The sequence below is a fragment of the Schistocerca gregaria genome, chromosome 4 (assembly GCF_023897955.1).
Source record: "Schistocerca gregaria isolate iqSchGreg1 chromosome 4, iqSchGreg1.2, whole genome shotgun sequence".
NCBI lineage: Eukaryota > Metazoa > Arthropoda > Insecta > Orthoptera > Acrididae > Schistocerca > Schistocerca gregaria.
The window spans coordinates 669,426,962-669,446,479 of record NC_064923.1 but is presented as its reverse complement, the minus strand read 5'-3'; the positions used below and the strand labels follow the sequence as shown (position 1 = coordinate 669,446,479).

The 19,518-nt window shown below is 37.8% G+C and overlaps 1 protein-coding gene across 4 annotated transcripts in view; it reads right to left on the bottom strand.

Annotated features, from left to right (window-relative positions):
* The window catches only part of LOC126268192 (tetratricopeptide repeat protein 30A), a 152,211-nt gene that overhangs the window by 13,627 nt on the left and 119,066 nt on the right, over positions 1 to 19,518 (bottom strand). For all 4 annotated transcript variants that reach the window (XM_049973802.1, XM_049973804.1, XM_049973805.1 and 1 more), the window contains 4 exons: positions 13,706 to 13,902; positions 13,416 to 13,626; positions 6,677 to 6,852; positions 6,355 to 6,450 (listed from right to left, as the gene is read on the bottom strand). In XM_049973802.1, coding sequence (XP_049829759.1) covers positions 6,355 to 6,450; positions 6,677 to 6,852; positions 13,416 to 13,626; positions 13,706 to 13,902 — 680 coding nt within the window. The remainder of the gene's footprint in view (positions 1 to 6,354; positions 6,451 to 6,676; positions 6,853 to 13,415; positions 13,627 to 13,705; positions 13,903 to 19,518) is intronic.

Sequence of the window (19,518 nt, the reverse complement as noted above, 5' to 3'; positions counted from 1 at the left end):
CACAGAACTTCTGAAGCGTCTTAACAAATCTCTGTTTGCAATGCAAATTTTGTCAGACACAGGGGATATAAAAATGAAAAAGCTGGCATACTATGCTTACTTTCATTCCATAATGTCATATGGGATTATTTTTTGGGGTAATTCATCAAGCCAAGCTAAAGGTTTCTGGGCACAAAAACGTGCAGTAAGAGTTATATGTGGTGTGAACTCAAGAACATCCTGCAGAAGCTTGTTTAGGGAATAGGGATACTAACTACTGCTTCCCAATATATTTATTCCTTAATGAAATTCGTCATTAAAATATATATCACTTTTTCATACCAACAGCTCAATTCATGGATCAGTACTAGAAATAAGAATAATCTTCACAAGGATTTAAAGTCACTTAGTCTTGTACAAGAAGGCGTGCATTATTCAGGAACATACACTTTCATTAACTTGCCAGCAGCCATAAAAAGCTTAACAACCAATGAAATTCAGTTTAAGACAAGCCTAAAGGATTTATTGGTGGCCAACTCCTTGTGACTGTTTAGGTGCAGATGGATATGTGTGAGTGTGTGTGCGAGTGTGTACCTGTCCTTTTTTTCCCCCCTAAGGTAAGTCTTTCCGCTCCCGGGATTGGAATGACTCCTTACCCTCTCCCTTAAAACCCACATCCTTTCGTCTTTCCCTCTTTCCTGATGAAACAACCATTGGTTGCGAAAGCTGAATTTTGTGTGTATGTTTGTGTGTCTATCAACCTGCCAGCGCTTTCGTTTGGCCTGCCAGCGCTTTCGTTTGGTAAGTGACATCATCTTTGTTTTTAGATATATTTTTCCCACGTGGAATGTTTCCCTCTGACTTACCAAGTGGGAAAGCGCCGGCAGACAGGCACAATGAACAAAACACATACACAGAATTACTAGCTTTCGCAACCGATGGTTGCTTCTTCAGGAAAGAGGGAAGGAGAGGGAAAGACGCAAGGATGTGGGTTTTAAGGGAGAGGGTAAGGAGTCATTCCAATCCCGGGAGCGGAAAGACTTCCCTTAGGGGGAAAAAAGGGCAGGTGTACACTCGCACACACACATATATCCATCCGCACATACACAGACACAAGCAGACATATTTAAAGGCCTTTGTGTGTTTTGTTCATTGTGCCTGTCTGCCGGCGCTTTCCCGCTTGGTAAGTCTTGGAATCTTTGTTTTTAATATATTTTTCCCATGTGGAAGTTTCTTTCTATTTTACTTAATCATTATTAATTTGAACCCAACAATTACGTTTGTTATTGTCTCTGTTGCATTTCGAAATCTTCTCTAGCATCTTACTTTCTCTTTTTGTTTGTACAAGTAGTTTCACTTTGTATTCATCTTCCCTTTTTCCGTAATCTACCATACATTTTATCCTGCCTAATTATACTCAATAATACGTAATTTACTTCCAATCCATAACCTAAAATTTTTTAACGCTTTCAACATAACCGCTGCAATAAAATCCACTGTTCCGAGTTTACAAACATTTCATTTAAACTCGTGAATACTATTTCACAGCTTCAGTTCCTTTCACCCATTAAACAACCATCTCAGTTATTTCCAACAACTTTCGTTTTATTTCCATTCCCGTTTTTCCCACATAACCAATCATTTTTTAGCAGCTTCCCACAGGTTTAAACGTTATTATTTCTTCATCAAACAATTGTTAGCCTCATTCTCATAACCCGCCAGTACACAACCAGCCCTTTGAATACATTTACACACATATTTTTCGAGATTTCATTCGAAAATTTTTTTCGAATTTTATTGTTTCGGAAAATTTTTTGGAAACTTTTTTTGAATTTTTTTCCTTCTTTCGAAACTTTTTTCGAAATTTTCTTGAATTTGGCCTTTAAATATGTCTGCTTGTGTCTGTGTATGTGCGGATGGATATGTGTGTGTGTGTGAGTGTACACCTGTCCTTTTTTTTCCCCCTAAGGGAAGTCTTTCCGCTCCCGGGATTGGAATGACTCCTTACCCTCTCCCTTAAAACCCACATCCTTTTGTCTTTCCCTCTCCTTCCCTCTTTCCTGAAGAAGCAACCATCGGTTGTGAAAGCTAGTAATTCTGTGTGTGTGTTTGTGTGTTTTGTTCATTGTGCCTGTCTACCGGCGCTTTCCCGCTTGGTAAGTCTTGGAATCTTTGTTTTTAATATATTTTTCCCATGTGGAAGTTTCTTTCTATTATATATATATATATAACTTCTGTGCAATTTCAGTGCAGTAATGTGTTCATTGTAAATAAGTATTATAGTAGTTGTATTACATGTTTATTACTTTAAAAACAAATAAAAAACTTTTTTATTTTAAATTCAGTGCATTAGTATTTGTAAAATGACTTTCATATAGTGTTCATTAAAAAAATGACGATCATTCCACTTGGGACCTATGGAATGGTACATTAGCTTATTTGTTTTAGTTGTAAATATTTTTCATGTATTGTTGTTTTTCTGACATGTTCCACATCCTGGAGGACCTCCTCACTACAGATCAATTGGAATGAAAGTAAATCTAATCTAAACTAATCTAATCTAAGACAAGGACTGAAAGTATCCAAATGAACCAAAATTATAGACTTCAGGTCAACACAATGAAAGACACTTTTAAGAGCCAAAATTGCTGAAGTGTGCATCTTGGTTAATTTATGCATGCATTGGCACCATTTTAAATTGCTATTCAATTAAACCAATGAATTTTACACAGAATGTTTCATTAATATCCACTTACAATGGTAGCATGTCAGTCACATAATATGAATCTTTGTGAGATTAAAACTTATATTGTTAGTTGCCAACCACTCGTAGATCTCTTCAACTGTCATTTGAGCTGTGTCTGCTAAGTTTGACTTTGGACATTTGATTGGTATGCTTGTGTTGTTCTACTAGTAGTCACATTGTGTTTTCTTTTTCTGTCAACTTTTCATCACAATAAACACACCGCAGACTCCCGAGCAAGGAAGGTGATGCATAGCAGACTGCTTACACAATGAGGCAACTTGTGGAGATGAAAAACACATGCATAGATGAATTCTTTCCACTAATTTTTGTGCATTTGCTATCATTACCTTGTGTCAATGATTGCACATGAGGAAAGAGGCATCATGTGGATGCACCTTTAAGTGATCTGAGATTTATCAGTATTCTCAAAAATGGTTTCTAGTATTCAAAAAGCACATCCAAAAACCAGTTACAAAGAAGCTTGTGTTGCCAGCTCTTGAGGCCAGCAAAAGAACAGTTCTTGGCTGTTCTCATAGAAGTTCTCAGTTATCAGATGTGTATTAAGTTCATTTGGTTTCTTGAGAATAGAGTTCTTGACTTCTGGAAGTTCTTGATTTTGCCTGTAGCAAGTATGTAGGATCACTAGCTGTATCTGGTAAGGTTAAAAAGATTGAACCTTTGATTACTATGCTTGTATCATCATTTTAACCCTTCTTTTAAAGGACTGGAAGATCATTTATGGTTGGAAGTTCACTTATGGTGTGTACATGAAGACCAAGAGTGGGCTCAGTACTGATCCTTGTGGTATCCCAGGAGATATTGTCCCCCAGTATGAGGTTAGTTTCAAGCCAGTGAGACTGTCAGTCATTGACACCATCTACGTTTTGTTATGAAGGTAAGAAAGACTTGAGCAGTGCAGGAGACATGCCATTAATGCCACAAAATTTTAGTTTGCCAAGTAGTGTTTTGAGATCCACACAGATATGGAGTGAATATGGAGGATAAAATGTATGTAAAATTATTTAAACCCCTTGCTTCATATCCCTGCAATAGACCTACATTAAAGACCTGCCCCATACATCCTCCCATCACCAGCTACTCCAGTTCAGTCACAGGCATCTACTATCCCATCGATGACAGGCCTACCCATGAAAGCAGTCATGTGATATACAAACTAAACTGTAAGCACTGTGGTGCTTTCTACGGGGCCATGACAGCTAAAAAGCTGTCTGTCCACATGAATGGCCGCAAACACTCTGTGACCACAAGACTGCTGGACCACACAGTTGCTGAACATGCTGCTCACAACAATGTGCCTGATTTTAATTACTATTTCACAGCTGGGAACCTCACTCGCCTCAGTTTTCGCTAGGCCCTGTCCTCCAACTGCCTAACCCCTTCCCTGCTCCCACTTCAGTACTACACAGGTGGAAATATGGCAGTCTGGAACTACTATAACTGCTATGATTCTACTTTTGTTGAATACTTAATTTTTCCCCTTTTTGTTTCAACTGTGTCTGACTAAATGTACTGTGTATATGCTACATACATTTTTAGTTGCCACAACACTATACATACAATATTTCCCATTAATTTATTATTCATGTGGTAGTTTTCAATCCACTGGTTACATTGCTATATTTAGTTTGAACTGGAACCCATGTTAATGAAGAGGCACTCATTACAATGGCATGTAATGGTCAAAATAGTATGAGCTAATCACTAGATTTGAGAGTATTGATGCAACTCATTAGAAAGACAGCATTTCATTCTTTCCAGTTACCTGTTACAATTTCCCAAAATCAATTAACTTGAAAGGTGATTGCAATTAAAGTTCATACAAATACAAAATTATTTTTGCCATTTGTGTCACTATGTTGTTAGATTCCAGGATTTGACTTTATAATTTTGTTGCCCCAACTTCTTGTGAACCAGCTAACACTTCATTATTCAGTTATGCCCTCAGTTAAGAATTTGCATAAATCAACATAATTCCAAATGTGGGAACTATTATCCATTAACAGGTAATCCACCATTTCGACGTACACCTTGTTAATCAAACAAGATTATGTCTCATCTAATATAATTCATGCACTGATAAATAGTTAGTCATATACTACACTCAGATGATGGACAACGATGATGATTGTTCGAGCGCAGTAAACTAACACAGAAATACTTATTCAGAGTAATTAAAGTGTGGCAAGTAAATCATTAAAACATTCCCCAATATACATGGTTCTTCCAAGTAGGTAGCCAAATCAACACAAACACCTGTGCATAGTAAGTATATTTCGGATATAACACAGTTCACAGTCCAATATTATTATCACAGTTTTCAGAATGCATTATTGAAGATTAACACAGTTCATGAGATTACTTGCAAGTTCACAGTCCATCAGTGAAAACAGACATTGAATTACAGAACAATGTCCCAGATGTGAAATTTAGAGAAAACTCTGTACATTGTACGAGTTGTAACTTGTCCTAACTTGTCTGCAGTGCATTTCTGGATACAGATATTACTTGTTCCACAACCTTCCACAGAAAGACTAAAATGGTTTCCAACAGGCTCTGTTTTATAAGATTAAACAATGAGAAATACATGTAAAAATTATTGTTTTCCGGGGTTTTACATGTTACAATTAATACATTCCTGATTAACTGAATAGTGGAGAGAGATTCCTCTGTATGTGCACGTTTAGGTACAACAATAATTGATACTGAATTATGCTGTCTAGCCTAACTAAACATGGGATTCTACTTCAGTAACAATGTTTTAATTAATAATGCAAATTACTCTGAAACCAAATGATTGCAAGACCTGCTAACAAATTTTTTTATTAGCTGTATAGGCACTTCAATTACTTGTATATACCTCTGATTTATTTTATTTTATCAGGAAGTTAGCCATCAGGTATATGTTTACATATGAACAATGATAACGAAATTTTGTATGACTAGTATTTGTAATTAACACAGTTTTCAGCTAAGCTAATTACACTTATGTGTTCTAATTGACCAAAAGAATGTCATAGATAATAAAGTTGCATTGGATTAGCCCTGAGTTAATATTCAAGATTTTCGGTAGTGTGCATGTCAAAAATAACACCACTGGAGCTATTTGCAGACAGAATAAAAATTTGTTTGTATGTCTGTGTGTGTGGGGGGGGGGGGGGGGGGGGAGAAAAACATAACAGGGAAAGACTCCACCTCTTTTATACACCTCCCCCCACCCCACTAGTACAACCTCATGATGCTGCACCTAGCAGCCCAATCATGTCCCCCCCATGTCATGCAACCTCCCACAGGCAGCAGTAGCATCTTTCCCCACCCTTATCCTACTCTCTGTCCCCCCTCCCTGCCACAAGCATCTTCTGTTCCCCCATTACCCACCCCAGCAAAGATTGATGCTAACCTCAGGTACAGTCAAGCCTTAGCACCCAGAGATGACAGTAACAAAATGTGTGTGGATTGTGCTTGTGTGAATGTGTGTGACTTTTGTACATCTGATGAAGGACGAAGTCCAATAGCTGAATATATCTAGCATTCTTTTTCATTGTGCTTGTTTGCATTTGTAAATTCTAAATTAGGTATTTTATAGTACAATTAAAAATGCAATATCTTACCAAGTGTCAGTGCCAAGTTTCTTGTTATAAGGTTCAAGACTTTTAATTACACGTGATATTCCAAATTCATAATTGCCTTTCGAACAATACAGTGTACTGAAAACAAAATATAATGTAAGTTTAAACAGAAATCATCTTCGACATCAAGAACATGGTAGTAAAACTCTACATTTGAGGGAACAGTGATATGTGTACCCCAGATACAAAATCCTGTACTAGCACATAATTTACACTTTCATCAATATAAGACCTGAAGGAATATGCATTGTAAACAATATTATTACAGATTTTAAATTATTTAGTGTTACTCAGAGAACCATACCCAATGACAAGGTTGACAATGCAGAGGTGAAATATCTTCTTATCAGGGTCTTCAAATGATAGTTGCTCTTCTTCCTTTTCTATTTTTCTCATTAATTCTTCAGCTTCTTCATTTTGAGATGTCATTATATAAGACACACATAAATTTGCAAGTACTACAGCGCTGATACTAAGAATCTGGAAGTTTATTATAAAATCGATATTGAGACATGTAAGCATATATATAAATTAAAAGGATTGCTAAAATTTTAACAGTAAAATACATTTATATTGTATTACACAGTTACGGCTCCTAGAGATGTCCGAAAGTAGGAAGACAGGTGCATAATGCATTCTGTGCACAGAGAGAGAATACTTTGTGGCAATGGCATGGTGCACTCTGTCTCCATTTATCACCACATGCTCAAGCTGACCTTTCCCCTGGCAGCTAGCAATCCTGGAGTATGCTCTATATGGGGACATTGTTTCTCCTTGTTGCAAAATATATCTATTTGCAAACTGCAGGTGTCATATGATAATAAAATCCACATTGTGTTTGCCTTATGTACCCTTAATGTTTACTTAATGGTTAAATATCCTATCATAAAAATTGTTCTGCACATTTGTTGAAGACAGATAAACAGATGTAAGAGACTGATGCTATTCACTGGGGTATCACTTGATCACTGATTTCTGTTACTGCACATTGAATCACCACACATTGTATTATGTGGGCAGCATTCTAATGATGCAATTCAAGCCATTAAAATCCAAACTGCAACCTAAATGTTATTATTTTTAACTGTCAGTTATTGTACTCTCATCACTTGTAATGCTATCATTTTGGGAGATTGCAGTTTTGTGTTGATTCAGTCATGGCTGCTCTGAAAATTTGCCTCCACTGTAACAAACTTTTAAAAAATCCAGGATATTCTGTACAAAAGTAATGTAAATAAGAACAAAGCAAGAAAAGTTAATATTACAAAAACAGTGTGTCCCAAATGGAAACAACAATCAGACATCAATAAATGTAATCACACAATTGCATATGGACGATGAAGTCACATTTTCACATTGACAAACATTTCACCGAAACACAATCCCTCTGCTGCATTTTTTATGACACTGTTTACACTAAAGAGTTGATGGTAATTACTTGTGAAGTACTGCTATAACAACATCAGTACTTTTCTAGCCAGTACAACACGTTGTTGTTGTTGTCTGAGACTGGTTTGCTGCACCTCTCCATGCTACTCTGTCTGTGCAAGCTTCTTCATCTCCTAGTACCTACTGCAACCTACATCCTTCTGAATCTGCTTAATGTATTCATCTCTTGGTCTCCCCTATGATTTTTACCCTCCACGCTGCCCTCCAATGCTAAATTTGTGATCCCTTGATGCCTCAGGACATGTCCTACCAACCGATCCCTTCTTCTAGTCAAGTTGTGCCACAAACTTCTCTTCTCCCCAGTCCTATTCAATACCTCCTCATTAGTTACGTGATCTATCCACCTTATCTTCAGCATTCTTCTGTAGCACCACATTTCGAAAGCTTCTATTCTCTTCTTGTCCAAACTAGTTATCATCCAGGTTTCACTTCCATACATGGCTACACTCCATACAAATACCTTCAGAAACAGCATCCTGATACATAAATCTATATTTGATGTTAACAAATTTCTCTTCTTCAGAAACGCTTTCCTTGCCATTGCCAGTCTACATTTTATATCATCTCTACTTCGACCATCATGTTTTTTTACTTCCTAAATAGCAAAACTTCTTTACTACTTTAAGTGTCTCATTTCCTAATCTAATTCCCTCAGCATCACCCGATTTAATTTGACTACATTCCTTTATCCTCGTTTTGCTTTTGTTGATGTACATCTTATATCCTCCTTTCAAGACACTGTCCATTCCGTTCAACTGCTTTTCCAGGTCCTTTGCTGTCTCTGACAGAATTACAATGTCATTGGTGAACCTCAAAGTTTTTACTTCTTCTCCATGAATTTTAATACCTACTCCGAATTTTTCTTTTGTTTCCTTTACTGCTTGCTCAATATACAGATTGAATAACATCGGGGAGAGGCTACAACCCTGTCTTACTCCCTTCCCGACCACTGCTTCCCTTTCATGTCCCTAGACTCTTGTAACTGCCATCTGGTTTCTGTACAAATTGTAAATGGCTTTTGGCTCCCTGTATTTTACCCCTGCCACCTTCAGAATTTGAAAGAGAGTATTCCAGTCAACATTGTCAAAATCGTTCTCCAAGTCTACAAATGCTAGAAACGTAGGTTTGCCTTTTCTTAATCTTTCTTCTAAGATAAGTTGTAAGGTCAGTATTGCCTCATGTGTTCCAACATTTCTACGGAATCCAAACTGATCCTCCCCGAGGTCCGCATCTACCAGTTTTTCCATTCGTCTGTAAAGAATTCGCGTTAGTGTGTTGCAGCTGTGACTTATTAAACTGATAGTTTGGTAATTTTCACATCTGTCAGCATCTGCTTTCTTTGGGAGTGGAATTATTATATTCTTCTTGAAGTCTGAGGGTATTTCGCCTGTCTCATACATCTTGCTCACCATCTGGTAGAGTTTTGTCATGATTGGCTCTCCCAAGGCCATCAGTAGTTCTAATGGAATGTTGTCTACTCCCGGGGCCTTGTTTCGACTCAGGTCTTTCAGTGCTCTGTCAAACTCTTCGCACAGTATCTTATCTCCCATTTCGTCTTCATCTACATCCTCTTCCATTTCCATAATATTGTCCTCAAGTACATCGCCCTTGTATAAACCCTCTATATACTCCTTCCACCTTTCTGCCTTCCCTTCTTTGCTTAGAACTGGGTTGCCATCTGATCTCTTGATATTCATACAAGTGATTCTCTTCTCTCCAAAGGTCTCTTTAATTTTCCTGTAGGCAGTATCTATCTTACCCCTAGTGAAATAAGCCTCTACATCCTTTCATTTGTCCTCTAGCCATCCCTGCTTAGCCATTTTGCACTTCCTGTCGATCTCATTTTTGAGACGTTTGTATTCCTTCTTGCCTGCTACATTTACTACATTTTTATATTTTTTCCTTTAATTGATTAAATTCAATATTTCTTCTGTTACCCAAGGATTTCTACTAGCCCTTGTCTTTTTACCTACTTTATCCTCTGCTGCCTTCACTACTTCATCCCTCAGAGCTACCCATTCTTCTTCTACTGTGTTTCTTTCCCCCATTCCTGTCAATTGTTCCCTTATGCTCTCCTTGAAACTCTGTACAACCTCTGGTTCTTTCAGCTTATCCAAATCCCATGTCCTTTAATTCCCACCTTTTTGCAGTTTCTTCAGTTTTAATCTACAGGTCATAACCAATAGATTGTGGTCAGAGTCCACATCTTCCCCTGGAAATGTCCTACAATTTAAAACCTGATTCCTAAATCTCTGTCTTACCATTATATAATCTATCTGATACCTTTTAGTATCTCCAGGATTCTTCCATGTATACAACCTTCTTTTATGATTCTTGAACCAAGTGTTAGCTATGATTAAGTTATGCTCTGTGCGAAATTCTACCAGACGGCTTCCTCTTTCATTTCTTAGCCCCAATCCATATTCACCCACTATGTTTCCTTCTATCCCCTTTTCTACTGACGAATTCTAGTCACCCATGACTATTAAATTTTCGTCTCCCTTCACTACCTGAATAATTTCTTTTATCTCCTCATACATTCCATCAATTTCTTTATCATCTGCAGAGCTAGTTGGCATATAAACTTGTACTACTGTAGTAGGCATGGGCTTTGTGTCTATCTTGGCCACAATAATGCGTTCACTATGCTGTTTGTAGTAGCTTACCCGCACTCCTATTTTTTTAGTCATTATTAAACCTGCTCCTGCATTACCCCTATTTGATTTTGTATTTATAACCCTGTATTCACCAGACCAAAAGTCTTGTTCGTCCTGCCACCGAACTTCACTAATTCCTACTATATCTAACTTTAACCTATCCATTTCCCTTTTTAAATTTTCTAACCTACCTGCCCGATTAAGGGACCTGACATTCCATGCTCCGATCCGTAGAACGCCAGTTTTCTTTCTCCTGATAACGACGTCCTCCCGAATAGTCCCCGCCCGGAGATCTGAATGGGGGACTATTTTACCTCCGGAATATTTTACCCAAGAGGATGCCATCATCATTTAATCATACAGTAAAGCTGCATGTCCTCGGGAAAAATTACGGCTGTGGTTTCCCCTTGCTTTCAGCCGTTCGCAGTACCAGCACAGCAAGGCCGTTTTGGTTAATGTTGCAAGGCCAGATCAGTCAATCATCCAGACTGTTGCCCCTGCAACTACTGAAAAGGCTGCTGCCCCTCTTCAGGAACCACACGTTTGTCTGGCCTCTCAACAGATACCCCTCCATTGTGGTTGCACCTACAGTACGGCCATCTGTATCGCTGAGGCACGCAAGCCTCCCCGCCAACACCCAGGCCCGTGGTTCGTGGGGGGGCCAGTACAACACAAGCAATGGAAATTATATATACTGTGATCAAATACTATATATGATATCCACATTTATCATAAACAGTGCAAAGTACTGAAACAATGTTTTCAGCAATTAACTGTAAGCACAAAGAGGCAAGTTATTTGCTGAGTGGTTATCACATGTAAATCTTCATATTCAAAGCAACTACTTATTGAATGAAATCTAGTGACTCTTGAAAAGAGTAGAGTAATATAAAGCTTTATAGTTTGCAGGGTAACTTTCAGCAGAACAGGTGTGGGATGTACTAAATACGAACATCAACACCATTAGTACAATACATGGTTAAGTCTTTCTACATGTCAAAACTCATACTTTAGGTAATCATAAAGTTTTAATTATTGATTCAAAAAATTAACCTTTTAACATGAAACTTGGTGATGGTCTACTCCTTTCTTACATATTCACTCTTTAATGCAACACATTTTCCCCAACAATGGATAAACTGGTGAGGATCTTAGTTGTAGAAATCTATATTTTGGCTGTTCAGGAAAAATTCACTTCATAAATCAGCTCATCGTACTTCTGGAAATACCTGCCATACAATGGTTACTTCATCTGAAGAAATATGAAGAAGTCACTGGGTGCCAAGTCAGGAGCATACAGGGGTGGCGCAATATTTCAGAGACCAAAGAAGCAACATATGTTACAGAATGAGCTGTAGCATTATCACACAGTAAGAATATCTCTGTGGATAGTCTTTCACAACACTTCATCTCGACAGCATCCTGTAACCTGCACAGGATATTTTGGTAGTATGCACCTGTGACAGTTTGTTTCTTGCTAACATAATGTCATATGATGGTGTATTTTGGCTGAACGCTTCTACAAACACAACAACAATTGTTGCAGCACTTTTCTCCAATTCCACATAATACTCTATCAATAGGCTGTGCCATTTTGTTTTGGTCCCTCCAGTAGTGTACTACAGAACTATGATAGAGAATATTAGTGTGCACCAGGATTGCCAGCATATACGTTCAAACAAACAAAAAATTAAGTACACATTTCTGTTGTTTGATGTGATATACAAAACATGATCGTTTTGGAAAGTTGTGATTGAGAATAACAAATTATTTATGAATAAAGGAGATGACTCACCAAAAGGCAGAAGTGCTGCATCGTCGACAGGTACACAAACAAAAGGTACAGAGCTTTGCTAGCTTTTGGAATGAAATTCATTTCTCAAGCTGTAGAGAAACATGTAGACACACACACACACACACACACACACACACACACACACACAGCTCTCTCACTACGTTGTGCTCTTGTGCTCGGTCAACTGAGCACAACGTAGGGACACAAGAATATGTGTGTGTGTGTGTGTGTGTGTGTGTGTGTGTGTGTGTGTTTGCTCTACAGCATGAGAAAGGAATTTCATTCCAAAAGCTAGCAAATCTCTGTACCTTTTGTTTGTGCATTGTGCACCTGTCGACGATGCAGCACTTCTGCCTTTCAGCGAGTCATCTCCTTTATTCTTTAATAATTCATTACAATTTTTCCTTGCACATAAAAGTATGTATGTATCGTGAGTAAAGAGAACTCTGAGTGTTGACAAAGTACTATGCCATTGGTTCTCAGGATGAGGAATCATCATAAAATAAATGAGTCAGAGTCTGCACCCATATGGCTTAAAGGAGCTCTTAATTGAAGCAAGATTAATCTCCCCTGAGATGAATTAGAAAATGGAAGAAAAGCTGAAAAAGTATTATGAAGACTCTGCCCCAAGCAAGCATGTTTGTAGGAGTACAAGAGACAGCAAATCTCCATGACATCCAATTGGTGTCACAATTGAAGGCATGGCCAACAAATCCATGAAACTGGGGTGACTGACTGCTGAGTGGAGATCTGCATGTCACAGTGGAAACTAGAAACACTTCACATGTTTTGTGTATATAGTATATGGTACAGATATTTTTGTGTGAGGAATTTGTTGGCACGATACATGCCACAATTGCTCGCAACTGTTAAAGCATGCTATGTAGTATCCTCTGCAAACAGTTTTTAGAAACGTTGAAGTTTGGATCAGATCATACTAGTATCAACATCTTCAACCATACTTGATGAACTTGGTTACTAACACCAACAATACAATGGGAAACAAATATTTTTTAGAATGATGATTTTACTACTTCACACACAATGAATCCTTGATCAAACCTTATTAATGACAGTCAGTTCTCAGGTAACTTTCTTAAGTATTTATTAAATACATTAATTGTCTGGAAATGAAAACTTACATTATCAAAATATTTCTTGACAATTGGTTCATAAAATCCTGTAGCTTCTTTGAACTTATTTTCCTGCATGAACAATACATGGGCCACATTAAGTTTCCACGTATCATTTTCACTGCAAAATTCCACTGACTTACGAAATATTTTCTCAACTTGTGCATAGTTTTCCATGTCCCAGTAAATTTTAGCTTGTGCCATAAGTACTGGTATGTACCTAAAAAATTTAAATATTTTAGTCAAGATAAAAAGCATATATTTTCATTTATATTATGAAACAAATACACGTTTTATACCTGTCCAAAGCATCCTCATATTCTGCAACAGCTCTTTTCACAAATTCATCATCAAGATTTTGTCTGGCCTCCTGCACTTGCTTTGTTAATTTCCTGAGCTGTTCTGTGTGTTTTGATGCAATATCATCAAATTTTTTGTATGCCTCTTCAGGGGAGGTTTGTTGTGTTATCAGTGCATCTAGGAAACTATAGAGATACTGTAAAGAAGATCATCATACTTATGAAACTCAATTTCTCTTACATCTAAAGACATATGGGTTACACACACATCCTTAACCCTTGGACACCTGAGATTTTTTTCTTGTAACATGGATGCTGGGGGGGGGGGGGGGGGGGTTGTTCAGTGAAAACACTGGTATTAAAATAGTCTTCTAATAAAAAAATAAAAAATCACAACCTTTAAAAGGGATTATTTATTTCAATCATGGCAGTAACTTATAAATGTTGTTAATTGTTATAATATTAGGTTGGATGAAAAAAATTGGCATATTACAATAAAAAATACAAATGTGTTGATATCTAACACAAACTACTCTGAGTCATCAACTTCAAGGCAGGAGACGCACTTCAGAATTATTTCTGAATGTATGTTACATTTGTGATTATGGCAGTGTCCACAATACTGTTTTGGTTTACTTAGCTTGTTATATGTCTGCTTCTTTGTTTTATCTTATTTTACACAAACATGGCACTGACCTTACACTGTGAGACACTCATCTGCATGTGTTGTCACTTCTTTGATTTTCTTTTGTAGAATACTTTCTATTGACTGAATTATTTTGTTAGATAACCCCCTTACATTAGTATCTCTTTCTGTTACCTGCAGTTTCTGTAGGTCTGACCCAGTTTTCACAAGAAAAAGTTTCTTTTTGTTGTGTTTCTTTTCATTTCATCTTGGATGAATATGGTGGTTGCATTTATAGTACAGATATCGAAAAGTGAGTAAACTACTGCTCGAGGCCATCTCTTTGTTCCCCTCTTGCAGGTGTACAAATGAGCTGTGATCAAAAAGTAATGGACATTTTTGTTTTTATTAAAAGAATCTATATTTATTCATCAACATCAACTTTGTCCCCTTCAAAGTAATCCCCCTCAGATACAATACACTTGTCCTAGCACTTTTTCCAGTCTTGGAACCACTTATGGAACTCACTTTTGTTACAGTGTTCAGTTCCTTCAGCAGCTCTGCTTTCATCTCATCAACAGTGGCAAAACTATGTCCTTTCATGGTTCTCTTCAGGGTCATTGGGAGGCCATGTCTGGTGAATATGGTGGCTGAGACAACATATTCAGATGTGAGTGAGGAGATTATTGTGATGTAACTTCCCTGAGTGGCTTTGCCATAATTCTTATCAGTTTCTTTGGATTGCTTCAAGCAGACAGCATGTAACTTCCAGGTAGAATTCTTTATGGCCATACAACCATAAGGTATTCATTGTGTTTAACTTGTAGTTGTGTCACATACAATATTTCTGTTGTGACAATTTCTTTGGTGAAGAATAACAAGATCTTTCATGGCTGGTTTGTCTTCATTTATACATTCCACTGAAAAAAAAAAAATCTCTATATCATTATATGAACCAATATTCCCACGACGTAAAGGAAAAACTGTCGTGGGCACTCATTAGAATGACCACAGTTTCCTAGGTGATTATTACTAGCAAAAAATGGATCTAATAGTAGGAATGACAAGACATCATACTTATTAGAATGTTCTGAGAAGAGTAATATGTTTGTCGTTAACACACACTTGCAGGAGGGGGAAAAAGAATTTGGGGAAGAGTGGGAACTAAGATGAAACTGACGATATTTATCAAAAAACAAAACAACTACCCTAAACTAGTACTGAATTGTAAGTGATCACACACTCATAAGATGAGAGGACACTTCTCCAAGACTGAAACAATGCAATAATTGTTTTAATTCACAATAAGTATGAGAGTGGTTTGGTAAGTCTGGCAAATTCCAATGAAAGAATGGACCATTTTTGTTGCCCTTTTCATGGTTAGTAAGCCTGATTATTCCAAGGATCATACAATTTATTGTTGACAGCCTTCTGAATTAGCCAAGGCATCGATGTGACTGAAAATGGAGAAACCTAAGTTTCATGCTGTTGCTAAGCATTTTCATTTGAAGGCTTGGACTGCCTAGAAATCAAAACAGAATTGGATGAAGTTCACTTGGACTCTGTGCTATCACCAAAAATCATTTACTTTTGCATTAATGAACTTAAATGTCATCAGATGAGAACAGAAGATGAAGTGCAGTCCAGCCATCCAACTGAGGTCATCACAAAGGAAACCATTGACAAAATACAGCGGCAGCTCATGAATATACATTCTGGCTGTGCACAAATTTTTAGATTCAGAAAAATTTGAGAGTGTGAAATTAATGGCATCTGCTGTATAACAGTTATATTTATCAACAAGTTTATACAATTACAGCCACTGACAGTAATAATAATAACAGTAATAATAACAATAATAATAATAGTAATAAGATGCATAACTTATCTGACAAAAGAAAGAATCGTTTTTGTGGAATTTTGTAGTTTTCTATGCAATTAAGTATAGTTTAGGGCAATAACAAAATAATTTGTAAGCTTTCGCAACTCTCCATTTTGCATTTTTCTGTAAGTGGGAGTTTTCGTGCTCTTGTCTTTTTGCGGACAAATGTACAAGATCCCTAACAGACGTATTAGTTCGCAAATTTACTTCTGGGCTTAAGATCAGATATTCTTGTGTTGTGCCCATACAACAACTTGTGTTAACTGTACACTTCCTTGTTAAATGTTTTCTTGTACTCATGCTGATTTGACTTCATCATTCTCTCAATCAAAGGATCTGTTGTCAGAGGTTCTAGTTCCTTTGCAGCTAACTTTTCCTGATAATTTACCTTTCTGTTCCCATAAGGAGATTTTCAATCTTCAGTGGAGTGTGCACTGATATGAAACTTCCTGGCAGATTAATGCTGTGTGCCAGACCAAGACTCGAACTCAACACCTTTGCCTTTTGTGGGCAAGTGCTCTACCGTCTGAGCTACCCAAGCACGACTCTTGACCTGTCTTCACATATTTACTTTTCTGTTAGCATTTAAAATAGATTGAACATAGGCCCTGTTGCCATTGCATAGTAAACAACTGACTCCAAACACAAAGTGCTGTTTGTACAAATGATTAAACTCAAGTAGTAATGTCTACCAACATGGTCCTTGACTAGTTGACTATAATACAAATGACACACTGAGATCCTTAAGCACACCGCTGTTGATCCCACATTTAAATGAATATCAGAGAAATCAGTGATTCAGCTTTTCATGAATTTTCGTGCATACAATGTGACCCTTCAGCATGGGTAAACCTGACTCACCACAAGATCGACAGATTTCAGAAGCAAGAATAAATGCTAAAATATCACAATTGACGGTGATGTGCTTTAGGCCCTTTTGCTTCTCATAAGGGAAACTTGCCATCGCACACCCCTGCCAGATTTAGTGGTAAGAGTGCCCAGTGGACAACCCATCAAAAACTGAACACAGATCAAGCACGAAACCAGGAAGAAGGTGTCCCAAACTGTCGGGGGGGGGGGGGGGGGGGGGGGGACCAGAGAATCAGTGAAAGGTCCAAGCTCAAGAAGTACACCATTGAGCACACAATGCATAGCCATGGGATCGTGGTTAAGTGATGACGGAGGTTCGACTACAAAATGGACAAGCCCATGTTCAAAGCTCCATCGTGCCAAATTTTTTTCCCCTTCAAAAAACTGTGAACTGCCCATCCGGTCTATTTGTTGTATTCAAATGAATGTCTGTGGTCTGTGTCTATAATGAAAGTTGATTCTGCACAATTACTCTATAGCAGACAAAAGGAAGTGGCTTTTGAATGGAAACCACAAACATTTGACGACAAGGCGAGAAGACAACTAAATCCTCCACCAGTAAACATGTCTGGTGTGTCATACATGGCATTAGTGACAGTACGTGGGTCATATGATAGGACCCTCTTATCGAGACACCTAACTTATACAGGTGATGAGTGAGTGAGATATGCTGCCTTGCCCGATTTAGGTGTTCGTATGAATGTGAATGTGATCACTCCCAAGGAAATGATGAAAACAAAGTAATTTGTCACATCAGCTGCGATAAATGAACACAACAGTTTCACAATAACACAGTTTTCCCAGTGCTCCATCAACAGATAAGTTTTTAAAGTTTTTGAAGATGTGTTCCATTTTGGAAGTTTTGACTCTTGAATTCCTTTGTTGCAACATAGTTCACACCTGTCTATTTGTTGTCTTCATTTCTGTAAGACACCTAAGTGGCATCTCACCTGCTCTCACTATTCATCACATTTACTTTCGACGGTAATGTATTCTTACCACAGAACACATACTCTATAACCAAAGTATAGTATGACAACTGCCAAGACTAAGAAAGAAAACAAACACGTCAGTGACTGGACACACAGTTCATAAAGTTGCAAAAAAAAAGAGAGGCATGAATAAGTTTCAAACACCGCTCGCCCACTTGGCAGTCCAACACCATGATCACTTACCCATGATGCTGTTGCTGAATCAGGCTGCTCTTTATTGCACTTCTTATTCTTGGACCATTCACTGTTTCTATTTCACTGTTTTTTCACAGTTAAGTACAGCTTTTTCCTGTTTTCATGCTTGATGTATGTTCAGTTTTTAACAGGCTATCCACTGGGCTACCTTACCACCAAATCCAAGAAGGGTGCAATGGGGAGTTTCCCTTGTCTGTGCCTCAAATGGATTTTTGTATGATAAAATTCATAACTTAATATACTATAACTCATTCAGAAACTCACAAAATAGATTTATTGTCTGTACGACTTTAACATATACTGATGTCTGATCTAATTGTACTACAGTATATAGTGAGTGAATTAGCATGTCTGAGCAGTGTGCTATCATCTAGCAGGATTTTTGCTGAGCAAACACTGACAAAAGTCTGCAGCAGTGTGCTACCACCTCATGGCACTGACATAAACTTCTATTGAATGACAAGGGCTAGCTGTGCACACTGTGAATCATGCATGTTGTTTATCACAACTGTATGTATATGGCTCGTAAGGGAGTTACGTCACGTGAGATGCGCATGCACAAAAGCTCCTTAAAATGTGCACAACTGAAAGTGTGCTCGCCACCTCAATGCCAAGTTTCATGGAATCTAGAGTAGCAGTAGCATGGTAGATTTAAGTACCGTATCTTTCAGATTGCAGTATCTATGTTACTGTTAACAGCTTTCAAAGAAAAATAACCAATAAATCCACAAGGCGTTGAAAGTTAGCGTGTTCACATACTCTTGTACTCTTACACAGCTGCGGCCACTGACAAAATCCATGATATGGTAATGCAAAGCCGCAGAATAGAAATTCACGAGGTTTCTAAAACTGTAAGCATCTTGATTTAGTGAGCACATAACACCCTGGATTGAGAATTGCGTGTGTGTGTGAGGTGGGTGCTGTGACTGCTCACCAATGGCCAAAAGTGCATCCAGGACAACATTTCAACACAATGTCTGGTGATGTTTAATCACAGTCTGCAAGACTTTTTGCATCAATTTGTGACTGTTCATGAAACCTGGATCCATCATTACACACCAGAGGCAAAATGGCAGTCAAAACAATGGACAAAGGCTGATGAAAGTGCACTGAAGGAGGCAAAGGTCATTTTGTCAGCTGGTCGGATGATGGCCAGTGTTTTTTGGGATTCCCATGGAATGATTCTCATTGGTTACTTGGAAAAAGGCAAAACCATAACTGGATCCTATTATGCTACATTGTTGGATCA